This window comes from Dermacentor albipictus, unplaced genomic scaffold (genome assembly GCF_038994185.2).
Source record: "Dermacentor albipictus isolate Rhodes 1998 colony unplaced genomic scaffold, USDA_Dalb.pri_finalv2 scaffold_38, whole genome shotgun sequence".
NCBI classification, from domain to species: Eukaryota; Metazoa; Arthropoda; class Arachnida; order Ixodida; family Ixodidae; genus Dermacentor; species Dermacentor albipictus.
Genome location: NW_027225592.1, coordinates 981,088 through 1,001,060, shown reverse-complemented (window position 1 = coordinate 1,001,060; position 19,973 = coordinate 981,088). Strand labels below are relative to the sequence as shown.

Sequence of the window (19,973 nt, the reverse complement as noted above, 5' to 3'; positions counted from 1 at the left end):
GAAGCTGGACACACGCGCTTCAATATGAGCGATGAATTTGCTGATGCAAGTTGTAGCACATGTTACTGTAAACTGTGCCCTTCGCTCGCCAGGCTGTGTGTTACGGCATTGATGCTGACAAGCGAAGTTTCAGCGTTGATTACCCATAGCCTGTGGAATTTAACGATGCGTTGTTTTTACTAAGTTCGTCATTTACGCATCTGCCTGATTGCCCCACATATACTTTACCGCAAGGGATGCGGATCAGGTAAATCCTCCCCGTTCTGCATTCAACGAACTTGTTTTGAAATTTAACAGATCAAAGCCATGGCTCTATTACCTTATTAACGCGCGGGCAGATCACATAACAGCTTATTTCTTGCTGCGAGTTTCACGTCAACGTTGTACCTATTTCCAATGTTTTTCAAATTATGTGCAGACTTGTGAACATAAGGGATGAATGCCATTTTTTTTCGGCTATCGTTTGGTGGTTGCATCCTTCCGCCCTTTAATTCCGTGGCTATGCTTTCGCATGCCGATAGGAATACCTGCGTAGGGCAACCCGAATTTTGGATTTTTTTAATTGGCCTTTTAAACTGTCGTTCATGGAGTGCACACATGATTTCTCTAAAGTGGACGTAATATTGACTTTAACCAAGCCCTTCAAGACTAATTTGGAGTGCCCAGACGCGAAACTCAGAACACGTTTCACAGTCCTTGGTCGGCAGCACCACCATGTGTGATCTTTAGTGAGGACCAGTCGTAAATCCAAAAATGGCAATTCATTATTCTTAGGGACTTCTGTGGTTAAAGCGAGGCCCATGCTATTTTCTTTAAAAACCTTTAAAACGTTCACTACTTCACGAGATGGATTCTTGTTCCGTGTGAAGATCAAGAAATCATCAACGTACTTGAAGATGTGATTAGCAATGCCGAAAAGTTGGCGCTCAACTTCCCTGTCTAATTTGTTCAAAAATATTTCGCTAAATGCAGCTGCAATTGGGGACCCTATACACTCTCCCCAACGCTGGATGCATGAATTATTTTCCCAAGCCACATAAGCTGATCGTAAAGAGAAAGAAAGTAGCTCCATGAAGGCCGCAACGCTGACGTCAGCTTTTTTTGTAAAATTTCAATTCATCCTTTTTATTCGTTATGCAATCATTTACCAAGGTCTTCAATTTTCATGGGGGATTAAACAATGCAATTCCTGAATATCAATGCTTAACGCATACTTCTGACAAGGATTGCGATTCTTAAAAAACCTTGCCCAGTGTTCCAAGATTTTATGTGAGAGGGATCCATTATTGTGAGGCCTTCCAGGTTGTTCTGTAAATATAGGGATACAACATTTTGCCAGGCCTTCTTTTCCGAAACTATTTCCCTAAACGGTAGATCATGTTAATGAGTTTTAATTGAAAATAATACCTCTAGTTCGTGTATCTTTGGTTCTTTTACCTGCGTTGGCAAACCTTCCAAGTTTTAAGAGGAACCGTGCTGTAGTTAAGACATTCTTGCTTTTCTCCGTAGTTAGTACAAAATTCTTGTGAATTGGGGGTGACCCTTTCCCCCCATACGCTCCTTCGTTCCAAATTGCTAAAGATGCCTTCTTTGTCCGCCAAAGCCGAACCCTACCCATTCCTGGTTACAAATTCACAGACAACTTTTAGTTTGTCTGATGTACTACAGTCATTAGTTGCACCTATAAGGTTCATGCACTCCGACACGCACGTTGTTTTCTTTTTTTTTGTCGGGCACTTGCTTGCGCATTCCAAGTGGATACTCCTTACGAACTCACCGGTTGCAATTCATAAATTGCAATATGGGCCATATAGCAATGATTTGAAAAGTTTATTCGTGATTTTTTCCTAATAGTTGATTATGCATTTTGATTTCTCGTGAAAGCAATGTGCATTTCTTTGAAATAATCCAGCTGAATGCGAAGTATTGTGCTGTCTGTCATAGGCGATTTTTTAAATTCCGTATTGTGTGAAAAAGAAAAACAGGCTGTCAATAGAAGTCTCGAAGTCCCGTACAAAAAGAGCGAATAAAGAAAGTTCTGCTCGAATAGGCATTTAAAATAACTATACTTTTGAGTTATGTTTCTTTCAAATAGGCTTTTAGGAGTCGGGTAATAGCAATACCGTAAGGCACTATCGCGATTAAGTGCGGTGTAAGGGATACACAATTTCGCAGTGGGAATTGAAATGCACAAACGCAGGAAAGATTACGACAATTCCGCCCTGTCAGAGAAGCATCAAAGAAATATCAGTGCAGGATCGTAATGAACCAACCGCTTGGTATGTGCGAGTGGGTTCATACTTTGCGAAAAGAGCGCCCGTGTAGTGCAATGAAATGAGGACAGAGAGGACACAGAAAAAAGCACGCGCCTCCCATGGTATGTGACGCGGCACCCTCTTTGCTCTGGCTTCCTTGCGCAACTACTTTTTTATGTGTGTCTGTGTGAGATCTTAATGTACGTGCAAAAGACTCCCTTTTCACCCTATCCCTTGATGTGTGGAAACTGCGTGAGCAGCTGAGCGGTTCCCAAGTTCTTGTAACAACGCTCTTGTGCTTGCCGCAGTTGCATTCAATACGTGGTTGACACGGAGCGCGCAGCGTTCACTGCGGACGGCACGCGGCTTGGGGCAGCAGATGCCCAGGCAGTCTGTGGCAATGGCCGAGGGTGCTACTCTCCTGATGGTGGCCAGTCGTGATGACAGGCGACAGTTGCCGGGGCCGGAGCGTTGACGCGAAGTATGCTGAGCTGCCGCGTACGGAAATGGCACGCGTCTCTTGGTGTGGTCCCGAGAGCTACACAAAATCGCTGTGTCCTGTTTACTCCAACTTACAAAAATATATGTAGAAACAACTGTGACAAATATTTAGTGCAGGCGTTTGCGCATTATGCTTAGTACGAGTAGTGTTGGCGCTAACGCGTCCCGAGTAATGGCGGTACCGGTAATGCGTTAGTTAATGTTTTACTTAAACGTCTGGAGGATTAAATGGTGAAATCGCGATATGATTATGAGGCACGCCGTGCTGGGATGACTCTCGATTAAGTTTGACCAGCCGGCCGGGTTTCTTAATGTGCACTCAATGCATGAAGCACGAGAGTTTTGACATTTTGACCCAAATAAATGCAGCCTCCATGACCGAGATTCCAACCCACCAATTCGTGCTTAGCAGTGCAACGCCATAGCATCTAAGCCAAAGTGGGCGGGTGCGTTGCCGCTTTTAATAACTTGGTAAAGTACTTGTTGCATTTAAGAGACGGTAATGGGTAACGTACTTAAGTTGAAAGTTTTTGGTAATGATAAGGGCCACCTTACTATAGTTACTTTTCATACCAGCAATTAGGGCCATCAGCTGCAACCAGGGTCCAAGGATTCTGGCTTCCGTAAGGGTCTGGTTGTCAATCCTGTGGAGCGTGGTGCTGAAGACTTTGTGCATTGAAACGACGACAACCACAGAGAAGGTGCGCTATTGTCTCTTTGCACCTAAATACTTCACATTCTGGACTTGTAATTACCGCGAAGTAGAAGCAGCCACTAATAAAAGCTTTGGGCATACGTGGAAATTACGGAATCGAATCCGCAAAGCAGATAGGCTTTCTAACACACTTATGAGGCTGTCGGGAAAGAAAAAAAAACGTCTGTTTCACGATGCGAAACGCTATAAATCTTGTTCGAAATGGGACAAGTACTTTGAATGCCTGCGGAAATCATTGTATATCCTTAATTGAACGGCCGATACTAGTAGCATCGTAAAAATATGCATCTCGAAATATAAACCGCAGCCCTATTAGAGCCTACCCTGGCCATCCCACAAACATCGCGGGAGGAAAGTAATTATATGGACACTCCAGGTGTATTCCTGTCATCGGCGTCACCGTGATGTTCCGTTTAAAGTTCAAGGGCGATATCACCGTCGCCGCACGCCCTACGCTGTATGTGGGAGTGAAAAACGTATGCATGCCATTGAGCCGATGATCACGGCTCAACCTCGCCCGCGCGGAAAGGATGAGAGCAGGGAGGAAGCGCACCGTCTTCCGTCGCGCGCGAGGCACCCAACGCAGCGAGGCAGTGGGGCAGGGTAGGGCTGAGGGGCGTGGCGTTCTACTCCGGCTGCAACTGAGCATGTGGCGGCTGCGCGCGTTCGCGCGGCTGTACCTTCAGAGCGATGAGCGTTAGCGGCAGAGTATAGGTGCGTCGAAAGCTCGTAGCTTTGTGCATGCTGCGTGTTCTCGGCGCTCAGTTTGCGTTGAAGCGATAGACACCACGAATGTCATATCGCCCTCTACTGCTGCCGCGCCTGCTCGCGCCAGCGTTTCGACAGCGAGTGTCTGCGGTCATCTGGTGTGACGTGTTTATATTTGCTGTGCGCGCTAACACCATGCTTGTTAATTTAGTTAACAAGCCAGTGTTTACGCGTTGATATGGTCGATCGAAGTGATATCCTTACTTCGTATGGCTATCTGCTAATTTGCTATCGCAGTCGATGCTTATCCTTGGTGGCGAAACTGCGAATTTGCAAATCACTTAATTACTTCATATGCCTAGCTGCAAACGCACCCCCTCCTCTAAAAAAAATTAAATTGTGGGGTTTTACGTGCCAAAACCATGTCCTGATTATGAACCACGTCGTAGTGCGGGGACTCCGGAAATTTGTACCATCTGTGGTTTTTTAACGCGCACCTAAATCTAAGTACACGGGTGTTTTTGTACTTCGCCCCCATCAAAATGCGGCTGCGGTACGATGCCTCGACCTTGTGCTTAGCAGCGCAACACCATAGCACCCCCCTCTGATAAAGAAGAGCAAAGTAAACGCTACGGGGGGAATTTCTTTAAAGATTTCAAGGGGGTAGATGGGGGGGGGGAGGAGTGAGTAGCGGAAAAAATTTAGGTAGTTTCAATAACCTAGATATGATTTAGTAAGTGCTATCTACCTGCATGATAATAAACGTATATTACCAAAGCTTTGAACACTATTCATTTCGTTATGGCGCTATTGTCCGTCTTTTGTAGTAACCTAACAGTCGAAACTTCGACATCTATCACCGGCTATTAAAAGCGAAGCCTTTCTTTTTGCGAACTCTCCCGGTCTTTCTTGAACGTGGCTGCTGGCTGGGAGCTCCAGTTGCATTGATGAATAGCTCATACTTGAAAAAATAAGACGAATTGAACGACGTACCGTACGCTGGAAGCGAAACTCGGCCCCCCAGCACCGCGGTCCCGATGCTCCAACCATTTGACCACAATAGAATTTCTTGCTCCCACCCCCTGCTACAGGTTTGTTAATACTTTCAATGAACTGTTAGTGAAGTACACATTTGTTACATCATAATACAAATAGAAAGCAGAGGAAAAAGCAGCCAATCACTGCAAGGGTCGCCAGTTATATAAAACAATCCCTTCATTAAGTCTACCAGGGGGCTCCATCCTCGGCAGCCAGTCAGGAACAAACTCTTGCGTCACATTGAAACATTCTTTACCCAACAATCACACGTGTACTTGTATCGTACCAATACGCGAAAACACTTAGAAATCTGTGCCGTGTCTTGATGATAATGATTTGTATACTATCGCAAATACCCACAATCGAGGATTGGTCAAGAAGAGGGTGGCACAATTAAAATAAATCATAGTAAATTAAGAATGCAGGCAATAGACGTAACATTGGCACAGCATGGGTGCGTGAGAGCACATGCGTGCGCGCCAGTATACTTTACGCGAAAGATGCAAGACTGCAATGGTCAAATATTTACCATTTCAATGACCACTTCACGAAAGATTAATTTACATAGATTCCAAAATGTGCGTTGAATCTACATATTGTTTTCTTCTTTAGAAATAATTTATTAGAACCAAAATCCTCTATTGGCTTAAACACGAAAGACGTAAGGTACTCGGATTGGCGAATACTTCGAGTTGCCGCTTACCAAGTAGAGTTGATTTATCTGGATAAAAACGTAAAAGGAAGCTTCTCTTTTTAACTTGCCACATGCTAACCGGGAAACAGGCTAAAAAAAAACCTTGTTTGACCTTAATCCGATTGAGGTGCCTGAGATATATGCTAACTTTAGCTTTAAGCAATATTATAGCGATCTTAACACGACTGTTGAAATAAAGAAAAGCGTCGGACTTTACAACCATACAGTATGAGAAAATCAAGCCTCCAAAATTTCTGTCACAACCAGGTTCTTCACCTGCCCTTCCATATTCGCTCTCCAGCGCGCCGCGCGAAGCTTTCGTGCACCTAATTGTACCTCTTGTTCATGCAGTAGTAGATGAGGGGGTTGCACATGGCGTGCGACATGGCGAGCCAGTACATTGCCAGGTACACGTGCTGGATGTGGTCCAGGTAGGCCACGTGTGGGTTGTGCGACACGTACAGGAAGTACGCGTGGTACGGCAGCCAGCACACGGCGAACAGGAGCACCACGGTGAACAGCATCTTCACCACCTGTGGGGTCAACAGCAAAACGATTTAATGCACAGTACGCCAACTTGTGGTGGCAAACATAAAATACATATATACACAACAGTACGGCTGTCGCGGTCAACTAGCAGCAGCGCTCAAACGATAAAGAACCATGACTTTTCGAGCGTGAAAGTAACTTTCCAAAAGTGAAAAAAGCCCGCGAATACGCGCAAGGTGCCTGGAGCGGCCAGTGCGGTGGCAATTTCGCGTGTATTCGCGGGCTTTCACGTTTGGAAAAACACTTTTATGCAGCACGTATTGAGCAATAGAAAGCTGTATCGGGAGTTTTTCGTGTTGCTCTGCAGTGTTCTCTTTGACATCTTCCACCTAAATATTATATTTGAGAAGCTGATTATTTATTAATTAACACTACTTATGCAATTGGTTTTTATTTATTAACCTTTATTAAGACGGAATGCAAAACATAATCTGAGTATCTCCAAGCGATGGCAAACAATGTTACCTTGTCCAACTTGTCGGGGGGGCAGGGGATAAACTTTTATTGTAGAACCAGCACTTTATGATGGCCGGGCCTAAGACTCCCATGAGGGGACGTCGAGGGCTTGCCTCGCCGCCGCCTCGCGGGCGTGCTGGGTCGCCCAGGTTTGGTTGTCCAGGGCGGAGCTCCGCAGAGCCTCATGCAACCTCGACGAGAGGGTCATGGTGTTAATCTGTGTGTACTGTGCTCGGCACTCCCACAGCATATGCGGAAGCGTAGTCGCGTGAATGCCACAACACCAGCAGTTGGGAGTAGTGTAAACGTCTGACAATATAAGGAAGAGGCGGGCGGGTGAAGGGTACGTGTTTGTTTGTAGCAGACGCAGGGTGGTAGCCTGCGCCCGGCTGAACTTGGGGGGAGGTGGAGGGAAGGTTCGGCGACTGAGGTAAAAGGCCTTAACGAGGGCGTTATAAGTGGTCAGATTGGCCCTGGTGTACAACTCGCCTCCAGTGACTCCGGCGCGGTTGACTATGCCTCGCGCAATGGAGTGGGTGACCTCGTTGAGATTGGGGAGATGTGAGTGGACAGGGCCCGCATGGGCCGGGATCCACGTCAGGGAGATGATGATGTCTTTAGAGTGTGGTGCCTGGCAGAGGATGCGAAGATCTTGGGAAGAGATACGGCCTTTGCTGAAGTTAGTGGCGACTGAGCGAGAGTAGCACACGATGCTGTGACAGGTGGGATCTAGAGTGCCTAGGGCGATGGCCACTTCTTTGGCCATCGCATCATGTAAAACGCTTCGTTTTAAATAGACGGATGCTCAGCCTTCGCGCGATTTTGTGATGGCTTGGAGCATTACTCTACACTCGTCGTTATATGCCCTTATTTCTAAGGCTGTCTATAATTTCCTGGCACCAAAAACCTTAACAAGATTTCACAGCGAAGCTCTGTACATCTACCCCCAATGCATTTGCCGTCTCTGTGGACAAAAATGCGGCCCGATCCCGGAGGTTGGGTATTATTGGGCCGACCCGCGGTGGAGGTGAAGCAGGCTTCAAGCACTCAGCGCCAAATAATAATAATAATAATAATAATAATAATAATAATAATAATAATAATAATAATAATACATGATATTTTTCCCAGAAAAAGTTTCCTGTCGATGGGTACACTGGAATTGTTTGTGAATAGCGCATGAACTCACGAGGAGGAAGCAGTGCCGTATGCGCCAAGGACAAAATCTATGTACAACCATACACCCTTGACCTAAGTGAACATTTTCTTTTGTTTTTCTCTCTCGCTCCTTGCTGTCTGCTGCCTTTTGCACCTTCTTTGTTAGTACCAGTCAAGTTGCTTTTGTAGCAACTTTTTCTTAATGCCTTGGCACTTTGTACCAGTTGTTTTTATGAATAAAGGTATTATTATTATTATCATCATCATCATCATCATCATCATCATTATTATTATTATTATTATTATTATTATTATTATTATTATTATTATTATTATTATTATTATTATTATTATTATTATTATATCTCTGACTGTGGGGTTGTCTGCGCCGTACAAACGAAAGACGGAATTATGATATCCGCTGGGCATATGTCTTCAGGCACACACAAGTGGGATATCGAGAAGTTCATGACCACGCACTTTGCATGGGTTAGCCGTGATGACGCTACCCCCGTTATCATCGTTGGAGACTTCAATGTGGACATTTTAAAAGCATACAAGAAATTATTCACTCAGTTTCTGCTAGAAGAGTTTGGTTTTAAGTGCCACACCAATCCAAGTCACTCAACTACTCAACAACGGTCATGTATGGATTTAACGTCGTCGAATATTCTGTCTAGGCTTGTAACCGAACGAATCTGTGGATATCACAGTAATAACAATGCTATCGTCACCACCACTACCAAATAATGAAAATAAATACATAACCCTTGTCTAACCCTCTGTGATGGGCTACAGTTTCGCTGGCCATCCACCTTCACAGAGTGGAATGACTCCTCAATTTTTAGAGCGCATACCTTAGGCGCCCGCTCCTGCGGTTCGCGTTGGCGTCATGGCTTTACCGAGCGAACGTGCAGAGCGAAGGACGAAAGAGCGAACGCGGAGGTGTATGAAAGACGGTGATAGCGAAAAGTACACGAGGAGGAAAGCGGAGGAGGAAGTTGCAGCGAAACCATGAGGCGGCAAACGGAATGGCGAAAGCCTGAGAGGAAAAGTGTAATGCCGCGCAAGACGGACTCTGTGGCGACGACCATAGAAAATGGCGCCAGAGTAGCGCACCGTCGTCTGTTCATCGATGGCATGCGGCCAGTGCGTCAAATGACACCATATATGGAAGGAAAGCGCTACATGAGCGGAGGTCTGTCTGCGGCAGCTGAATCGAGCCCACGCGTCACCAACTCGCTGCATCTCGCAGTCTCCCCATTAGCGAGGCAGCCTCGCCACACTTCGCTCCATTTGCAATGTGCCGCTCCAGAGAGACTGTCCGCGCCAGCCAATATATCGCGAAATGAAAACACGTATAGAGCAGCGTTCAAATTTCACATTAAGGAGTATCTCAATCGTCGGTGAATCTTTAGAGCACAGCTGTTAGGCGCCCGCTCCTGCGGCGAGCGTCGACGTCGGTCTCGGCGTCGGCGTAACCTCGCGCTCGTTCCCTTTGTGTATGCTTGGGGTGTGGGTTGGTCGAGCCGTACGTATTGAAGGATACGTTGGGCTTCTTTCAGCTGCCATGCCTTCACCACAGTTTCTTCTTAAAAAGTGCTTGAGTCGAGGAACCTTGCAGCTTGGATATCGCAAGCTATGTAGCGTTGAAGGGGTCTACTGCTTTTGCAATGCATATATGCGCCATGTCTATAGGTAAATTTTGCGTAAAAAGAATCTATGCAAATTCAACACGCGAAGTTGTGTATGATGCCTTGCTAAACACATAACATTCCCTTAGTATTTAGCTATGAGAGACATGGCATTTTACATGGAAGAAAAATCTCGATGAATCTTTAGAGCACAGCTGTTAGGCGCCCGCTCCTGCGGCGAGCGTCGACGTCGGTCTCGGCGTCGGCGTAACCTCGCGAACGAGCACAGCAAAAGTGAAAGCGAACGCGGAGCATGGTGATGGAATGAAAGACTCGAGGAGGAAAGCGGAGAGTAGGGTGCAGCCCAACCAGAAGGCGGAAAATGGAGGAGGTTATAGTGATAGGGTGAAGAGGAAAGCGGAGTGCCGCCATGACCAGGCATGCCTCCAGCACGTAAACGAAGCGCCGGCGTGGGCTTCAGACCCACTGCGCATGCGTTACTTCGTCTGCGGCACCGCCGCCGTTAGAGAAAGCGCTCCGCACGACCCACGCATTCCCGTGTTCACGCTTTATTTCTGAACAATGAACGACGCAACTGGTGGAAATGCTTCGTCTGCCGCTGCTGCTAAGCGAGCTGCCCAAGGAGAGGCTCATCCCGCTCAGCGCCGCCGCCGAGAGCACCTTGTCCTTCCGAATCAAAATATTTGCCATGATATACCGCGAATTCAAAACACCTAAGCAGCTGCGCTCGGAATTCGCTTTAGTGAGTATCGTCAGTGAAAAGTTTTTCTTCGTATCTTCCATCACCCGCCATGGTTGCTTAGTGGCTATGGTGTTGGGCCGCTAAGCACGACGTCGCGGGATCGAATCCCGGATACAGCGGCCGCATTTAGAGGGGGACAAAAACACCCGCCTGCTCAGATTTAGTTGCATGTTAAAGAACCGCAGGTGGTCCAAATTTCCGGAGTCCCCGACTACGACGTGCCTCATAATCAGATTGTGTTTTTGGCACGTAAAATTCCATAATGTATTCTAATTTAATTACCCTATCATCCCCTCTTAAAGTCCCTTAACATATTACTTCGAGGCTACATCTCGCTCGTATAGCAGCAGCGCCTTCAAGACGATTTATGGCCTGAAAACTTGAAACCATGACGTCACCAAAGTGGGACAATGGTTTCACTACAGTACATGCACTATTGAAAATGTCAACACGTTTTTAGCTGTGCGTACATGCAAAGAGTAGCAGCATATGAGCGGGGATGTAACTAACGATCACACAAATGTTTCATTGGCTGCACAAACCAAGAGAGTACGTTTCATTACTTTTGATAAAAGTCAGTTGCCATTTATTACTATTTTTCTTACGCAAATGTTACTGCTATCTTCTCCTGCACCTAAAGAACGTTGCTATTCCAAGGACGTCATAAATTTAATCTTTCAGATCGATTATACTAATAAGGAATGTTTTTCTAATAAATCCAGAATACTCCTTAGACTTATGGGTATATTTTTTATACGACATTTGCTCTGTAAACATTAGACTGGAATGGCTTAGTTGGGAAAGAAATCACACTTGGACATGTATCGACAGAAAAAGTTGAACCACCGCAATTGCGATTGACATGTGGCTGAGATATAGCTGCGGCTATGGAATTATCTCGGCACCCGTAGGCGGAATACGCCACGATATAAACGTACATATATTTTTTTCTTTTACTACAAGGCATACGAAATACCATACGGTAAGTCTCTATCGCGAAAAAAAAAGTGAAACTAATGCTTCACAAATATTGTGCATACGGAGACAAGGCCCTCTAGCGCAATTTATGGAAGAGTTAAGAGACATATCAAGCGCGCAGACGCATAACCACGTAAGAACTTGGAGTGAAATTTCAAATGGTTTTCTTTTGAAGGAACATGAAAAAAACAACAACGCAATCAGGCGTACTTGCGGACTCTGCGTGAGTTATAAAATTGTGCATTAATGATTCGGTAATTCTAAATAAAAAAGAAAGCGCGGAGTGGAGAAGAATGAGGCAGATAAGTGAAATTTGCCAGTGTTTATATGCAAAATACAGATCTGCTGGATGATGCCCAAAGAGTCGTAATAAAGAAAACACAAACACATGCATACACACGAGAAAACAAAAACAAAAATAGAATCCTCGAAAACGATAATAGGTTTTCGCGTAACTTTTTTTATTTCTGCCCTACTTCTCACAAAACTGATAGCATCTGCATTATATTGCGGCATCGCGCTTGTGTTCAATGTGCGGGGTTACGGCCTCCCGATCAGGGTTACATGAGGGGTCACCGTGCGCTGCAGTTGTAAATTTTTGTGACCTCACACCTTCTAATCTTTTCTTTGTCTGTTTGAGCATAGCTTTCTTGTGTTAAAACAAACTTTGTCATTCGCACAGGGTACGTGGGCTATGCGGAAAGAAAAGAAGCTTAAAATACGCCGAATATTATTTAATTTATCAATTAGCGCATATATATCAGAATACTCTTTTCAATAGCATTAGAATGGTTGCGAGAGGTATTCGAGGGCCTACTGAGGACTTCAAAAAGCGCAACGATAATTCTAAAAAATATATATATTTGCATCATTTTTTTACATCTTTTAATTTACCACTCTTTCCAAAAACTCTTGAATAATACCACCTTCAGCCTTCATAATTGACTGAATACAGCTTCAATAATGGCTGTATAATTGGATGAAGTGATGCTTGTTTACGTTGGCCAATGCTTCCACAATAGCAGCCTTTGGCAAGTTTTGTTACCTCCCTCGCAGTGACGCCCCCATACGGAGCAGCGCATTAAGTTTATTATTGCCGACTAGGACGACCCATTAAGGGTGACAGTGCGTAAAACCAGCAATGAAGGAAGTTTAGAAGGATCCATTGTGTGCTCACGCATGGAAAGCTTGGCTGCTGCGTCTGCCACGTAAAGCAGCTCGACAACGGTCATCGTTGTTTCTAACATGCAGCGCATATTCCTCTTCGTCCCAGATGGCGATTGGCCATAAACACTTCTCTCATCGAGAAAACAAAAGATCTCTCTACATTCAAGAAGGCAGCAACCTCCAAGCCAGCATGACTGGCACATCACACGACCATAGAAATGGAAACGATTTCACCTCCTATGTGAGGTTAGACGGCGCTACCAAGCAATAAATGCACTCGATGGATGAAAGAGGGGAAGTTGAAGACAGCGTTCATCGGCCAAAAAGACGGGATGAGAATCTTAATAATGATGGTAATCCGAAACAAGTGCCTTAAAAACCCTCCCGTAGCCCGTATTTGATTCATTATTCGAAGATTTCGCTTACTCGTACGCCCCTAGTAAAGCGTTTCGAATGCTGGCATGCCCTTATTTACAAACATTTCCCTGCCTACTAGCAATCAATCTTTCTAACTTTAAATTTGTTGACGCATGCATGGAGTGACGTTCACAATGAGACGTCAGGACAACTGAGGAGCTTGTTAACGGTAAGCAACTGCTTTCCATTATGTGAGGAACCATGGTATTTGCAGTAATAAAAGAAGGGAACCACATGTTATGCATGTACCACAGATGCATGTACAGTGCTGTATTCCATGAATAAACGTGACACTACATATATATATATATATATATATATATATATATATATATATATATATATATATATATATATATATATATATATATATATATATATATATATATATATATATATATATATATATATATATATATATATATACATATATATATATATATATATATGCATATATATTTACACAGCACCGTACATTGTTTTAAAGCGTTGCGAACATAGTGAGACTGGCCAGATAATAAGGGGGAACCTATTTATATACAGGCATCCTGATAGCGAGCCATTGTATTGACTGACTAGAAATTATTAAGCAGGAGTTATCTGCCCCGTCCGTTCACTCGGGAACTGGTACTCCTGATGCAAAAGCCGCAGCTATCCTGCAGCAGAATCAATTTGTAGCAAGCTTCCTTGCTACAAATGCAAGCACCGCGTATCTGCGCAGAAGAAGGAATTACCATGCAGCGCCTGGTCATCGACGCATTTGCACGAGACATTGACTGCCCCGTAGACAACATCTTCCAGCCACTCATTGTGGCTACTACGCCTGCGCCGGCATCAGTGACGTCGCATCATAGGCTTCCACCAGCGGGTATAAGAAGCAGCAGCCTGGCGTTCGGAATCAGTGGGCTCGGCAGCAGCACATCGGACAAAATGGTCAACCCATTCTGCTTTGTCGTGCAGGTTAGTGCATACTTACATGCCAAATGTTATCGCAGTGATGACTGTTTCCTACTGCTGCTGCCTTGCCCACTTAGTATAAGAAATTTACTTTTGGATGTGTGTTCATTTAGGAAGAGCCTTTTGAGCTGTAGCGACATTGAGTCAAATCCATGTCCTACTGATAAGGAAATGTTAGAGATGATTCTTTCGGGCCAGAGTAATATGGCAGCCTCCATCAACAACATTTTGACAAATCAAGGAAAGATTGAAGCAGATATCGCAGGACTGAACGAAAAGATGAAGTTTTTAGAGGTTCAGTTGGCGTCCTTAGATGAACTAAAAGAGCAAATTTGCGAGTTAAAATCAACAACGACTGACAATAAAAATGACAGATAAAGTGACATACCTGCAAGAAAAGATTGATCCGGAGGAATAACTTGGTTATTTTCGGAATAAAAGAAGAGAGCGATGAAACTGCTGAATCTCTTATCGCGAAGGTGAACGAGACGGTGCTCCAAGAAAAACTAGATGTTACTGTTAAAGGCATAGAGAGATGCCACAGGCTTGAAAGAAAGAGCAAGAATGGTCGCCCAGTAATCATTAAGTTTTTAGACTACCGCGAAAAATATTCCGCCCTAAAAGCTTGCTATAAGCTCAAGGGAATGGAATTTTCGATCACGGAAGACTTTTCTTTCGCCGTTCGAAATATTAGAAAGAAGTTATGGGAAAGCTCTGCGGAAGAGGGATCGAACGGAGCTAGTGTCAAGCTTTTTTTTAACAAGCTGTATGTAGATGGTATGATGTTTGCTTGGGACTCAGCGAACAATGCTCGCTACAAAATTTCTGGAAGAAACAAATGACCACAAAAGGAAGATAAGAGGACATTAACAATAATTAGTATTAATTGTCGTAGCGTTGTAAACAAAGTCTCCCATCTGGAAGGTATGCTGTTAACGCATAATCCGGACATAGCTGTGCTAACAGAGACATGGTTAGATGAAGAAATATTTGATTCCGAATTTGTGCCAAGAAACTATAAAGTCTTTCGGAAAGACCGCGACAGAAGAGGTGGCGGAGTGGCTATACTGTTCAAAAGCACATTTCAGATTTTAAAACTGCCTGATGTTGCTACAGTAGGAGCTCTCTTTTGTAAAGTATATGCTAACAATTTCCGATATATCCTTGGTGCTATCTATAGGCCTCCTGGTTCCTCTGTCGCTGTCCTAGATGAAGTTAAGAAATATCTTTATTGCTACACAAAACCAGACGAAAAGGTAATTTTAGCTGGAAATTTTAACTTACCAAACATAAACTGGGCTACTTTTTCTGTTGAATCTCCGCACGCTGTAGGAGATGCTCTGCTTGATATCATGTTTCATTTCGATCTCTTACAGATTGTGAAGAACCCTACTAGAATCCAACAAGATTCTTCATCAATACTGGATTTATTCTTGGTACGAGGCAATATTAAAGAAAAACTTTCATGTAATGTAGTGGCCGGTATTTCTGATCATCAAGCCGTAATCTTAGTAATAGAAGACATATTATTAGATCGAAAGGGTGATAATCGACACTTTCCGAATTTCGCTCGTGCTGACAATGAATCGATTATTGATATTTTAGATCTTCATTATTATAGTTTTCTGCACAGCACTTGTAGCGTGGATGACCTGTGGCTTGTTTTTAAAAACATGGTTCGTGACTGCATTCAGCGTTTTGTACCAGTCATATGCAAGAAGTCAGACAATAACAATCCCTGGATTACGCGAGAAACTTTGCAATTGCAGCGCAAGCTAAAGCGATTAAAGAAAAGAAAAAAAAAATCAAGCTCAGCCTTTTTAGAGGCAAAAATTCATGAAGTTTCAGAGAAATTAAAACAGTGCATTCTGAAAGATAAAGAAAAATACTACAATAAGCAACTTCCGGCTTCTATAAAAACTGCCCCTGAAAGGTTTTGGCGGTCAATTGCACCAGTTTCTCGTTCTACCGATGCATTTATTATAAATGGACAACATGTAAGTGACAATGTCCCGGTTGCAGCAGCATTTAATAACACCTTTAAGAAAGTTTTCCCGAAAGATGACGGGCGTCTCCCACCCTTTAGCATGTCCCTTCCTTCCATGCCTGATGTTATAATTTCTGAAGAGGGTGTTTTTATTCTATTGTTAAAACTGGATATTAAGAAATCACCTGGACCAGATGATATTCCAAATGCATTCCTTAAACAGTATGCAGAGTGGTGTTCAAAGTATTTGTGCATCCTATTCACTCGGTCATTGAAAGAAGGTGTTCTACCGTGTGATTGGAAAACTGCTAGAATGAAGCCTTTGCACAAAAGTGGAGAGAAGACGTGTATTGAATATTATCGCCCTATTTCATTAACTTCAACAACGTGGAAATTAATGGAACACATCATTCATAAGCATCTAACTAATTTCCTCGGTGAGCATAATGTACTGGCAACTGTTCAACACGGTTTCAGACGAAGGTATTCCGCATGCACTCAGCTGGTCGAAACAATCCATGATTTTGCGACAGCAATCAAGGAAAGAAAACGAACTGATGTTATCTTCATGGACTTTCGAAAAGCTTTCGATAAGGTTTCGCACAAAAAACCTGATCGAAAGCTTTCCGAAAGTCCATGAAGATAGAGAAACTACTTCATAAACTCAGTTTTATTATAAATAATAAACAGATATTAACATGGATACAATCGTACCTATCTGATCGCCGTCAGTTTGTCGAACTGCCTAAAACTTGCTCCAATTACGTTCCTGTCGATTCTGGTGTTCCCCAGGGATCCGTCCTCGGCCCGCTACTGTTTTTAATGTTTATTAATGATATTGTTAAAAACCTGTCAGTACGTGTTAAGTTATAAGCGGACGACTGCGTGTTGTATGAGAAAATAAGTTCGACTGATGATCAAATTAGGCTGAATAATGATTTTGCAAAAATAGTTTCTTGATGTGAGAACTGGCAAATGTCAATTAACTTTGAAAAAACCGTATTTATGAGAATAACACTTAAAAAGATCCCTCTTCTGTATTGCTACACTGCTAATAATAATTATCTTCATGAAGTCACAGAATATAAGTATATAGGTCTATGGATCTCTGATAATCTTTCTTGGACCAGGCATGTCGACTATGTTTCAGCAAACGCTCTCCGAAAGCTTTTTTTCTTACTACGCTCGCTTAAGCTAGCAATCCCTGGTACACGCCTCCTACGACACTACAACAACAACACTACAACAACACTATTATTAGACCAATCTTAGAATATGCAGTAATTATCTGGGACCCTTTTACAAAGGTAAACATAAATAAACTTGAAAGAATCCAAAAGAAAGCGGTAAGGTTTATATATAACACTTACGGGCGAGCATCAGTCAGGGACATCCTCAAAAAGAGTGGTTCACCCTCTATTCCTAACAGAAATGGCATATGTCGCTTAAAGTTTTTCTATCAATTAATTAATAATATTTTCAAAGTTGGCACCTGTAATATCCGTATCTATTCCTCGGGGTACCAAACTAGAAATCGCCATTCTCTTTCTAAACCACCATTAAATCCGCGAGTTAATTGTTATAAATATTCATTTTTTCCAAGGACCGACACTGTTTGGAATAACCTCACGGATTATGTTGTCAGACAGACATCATTACATTCATTTCAAGAGCATTTGAATTGATTGTTGTTAATTAACCTTGTCGCTGTATTCTCTTGTTGAATTTCTATGTGCAATTTTGTTTTTTTTTGTGTCTGTAATTCTGTATCTTAACACAATGCTTCCCACCTGCTATTATCTTGTGTACAAGATTGCAGTAAATATAAAATAAATAAAAAATTGGCCAACACTCTTCACAACCATCGACCTGCCTCCCTTACGACTCCAATGAGGCAACAATGGCCTTATATGAGCTAGATGGTTCATGACTACTTTTAGCATACATTCTAAAATTATAAACAGGACAGAGGAAGGCAACACGGCACCTGTAAAACCTGTGTGTAACATATCTGAATCGTGTATCTAGTCTGAAGTGAAATCAACATTTCAAACTGAATATTTTGTGGTTGTAGTACCAATTTTTCTGCTACTGCATTTACTGTAGTCCTCATTGCCTACAGTACAGTTCTCCAGAACCTTGATAAATTGCAAGCACTTTACACACATCGGCCTAGCTTCTATAGGCACTTGGCTGTAGGGACTCGAAAGCAACTGCATAGAAATGTTCTATAAAATTTTGCCTCTAGCATCTCTAAAGCAACTTGATAGAAATGTTCTATAGAAATTTGTCTTTAGGATCGTAGAAACAACTCTATGGAAATATGGTATAGAAATTTGTCTTTACCATCTATAAAGAAACTCGGTAGAAATATTCCACAGAAATTTGTCTTTACAATCTCTAGAGCCACTCGATAGAAATGTTCTATAGAAATTTGTCTTTAGGATCGTAAAAGCAACTACATAGAAATGTTCTATAGATATTTGCGCTTAGGATCTTAAAAACAAGACCATTCAGCGATTCTATAGAAATGTGTCTTTAGAGTTCCTATAAGATGCGGTGGCCAAATAACTTTTGGAACTCTGTAGGAAAATTCTACAGGCAATCCAAATCAACACAATAGAGTTGTACAGAACAAATCCAAAAGACATTCTAAAAAAACACATTAAAGATTTTTGTAAGGGACCGATGCTCTACGTTTCCGTTGCCAGCACAGTAACGGAGCCCCGCCCCTACAAAATCGACCCAACCAGAAATTAAGCCGCCTCTAAATAATGCCAGTTTACAAAGTTGAAGCTGGCAACAGCAGCAGCTGCTGCTTTGCTTACTTCTGCGTTCCACATGTGGCACATTGAATACTGAGCTGTGCGTTTCGGTCGTTGATTTAACAGATTTACCATCATTTAACAACTATTTCCCAGATTCACTGCGTAACCTAGATGACATTTCTCTAGGTTTAGGCGAACATAGGACCGGTCAATCAACACTGTACAAAACCGTGCTGATGTCGACATCACCACCGCCATTGCCTATTCTTACGCTGCTATGTTGCGCCAGCTGTACGTTTTTTTGACGTGGTGGTGACGTGCGCAATGTTTGACGGCTGCGTGTATCAGGCCCCAGGCGCCCGTTCATGTGGCGAGCGTCGGCCTCAGCCTTTGCATAACCAAAAAAAAAAAAAAAAACGAACGGAACAGCGAAGGATAAAAGAGCCAACGCGGAGTGGGATATGAAAGACGCGAGCCGCGAACGGCGGAGACCAGTGAATGGGTTCCCTTCAGTGACGTGCGCGGGGGAAACTGGTGTCATGCGGACCCACCCGACCACTCCATGCGTGCTCGTACCTGCGTGCTCGTTTCGTATTATCGTCTGCTCGCGTCAGCTCTCACTCTCACAGGTTTGGTTTGCTTGGTTTGGTCTCGTTCGCGCTTGTTTCGACTGCCATGGTTCGAGATTGCTCTTACAATGATGAGTTTAAATCGGAACGTCCTGATGGTTTTTGCAGATAGTACGCCATAGCCGATTTTGTACCAGGTGGAGCCTGAATACAAGGACGTGGAGGCGACAGCCAATACCTCCTTGGCTTTGGAACGCGGCGACGCCGCAACAGAAGCCAGCACACCAACTTCAGCCTGATCAGTGGCAACGTCGTCATCTTCCAAGACATGACTCAGGTTAAGAGCGAAGGACGACGAATCTAAATAGAGAGTCCACCTGTCAGCAGACTAAGAAAAAAAAGCACGCGACATCTCGCATCTACTAAGAGGAGGTGAGATTTTCACGCTCTCACGTGACTGCCTCAGCGGCTCGCCGCCAGTTGGTCTGGCGGCTGTGCCCCAGCTGCGTTTCACCGCCGGCGGGGCGCCACGCACGTTTTACCGCTAATGTGTATGGGGCTTTCTGTGGCAAATATCGCTGAGGTATCGGCAGAGTAGAGCGCATCATGTGTTCACCGATGACGCCATCGATAAGTATGGCGAGCGGGACAAAACAAAG

The 19,973-nt window shown here is 43.6% G+C and overlaps 1 protein-coding gene across 1 annotated transcript in view; it reads right to left on the bottom strand.

Moving 5' to 3' along the window:
• Window positions 1-499: 499 nt before the first annotated feature.
• Window positions 500-19,973, bottom strand: part of LOC135916919 (tachykinin-like peptides receptor 86C) — a 386,707-nt gene continuing 367,233 nt past the window's right edge. The window contains exons 4-6 of the mRNA XM_070529959.1: window positions 6,248-6,444; window positions 598-627; window positions 500-527 (exon numbers count right to left, since the gene is read on the bottom strand). Coding sequence (XP_070386060.1) covers window positions 500-527; window positions 598-627; window positions 6,248-6,444 — 255 coding nt within the window. The remainder of the gene's footprint in view (window positions 528-597; window positions 628-6,247; window positions 6,445-19,973) is intronic.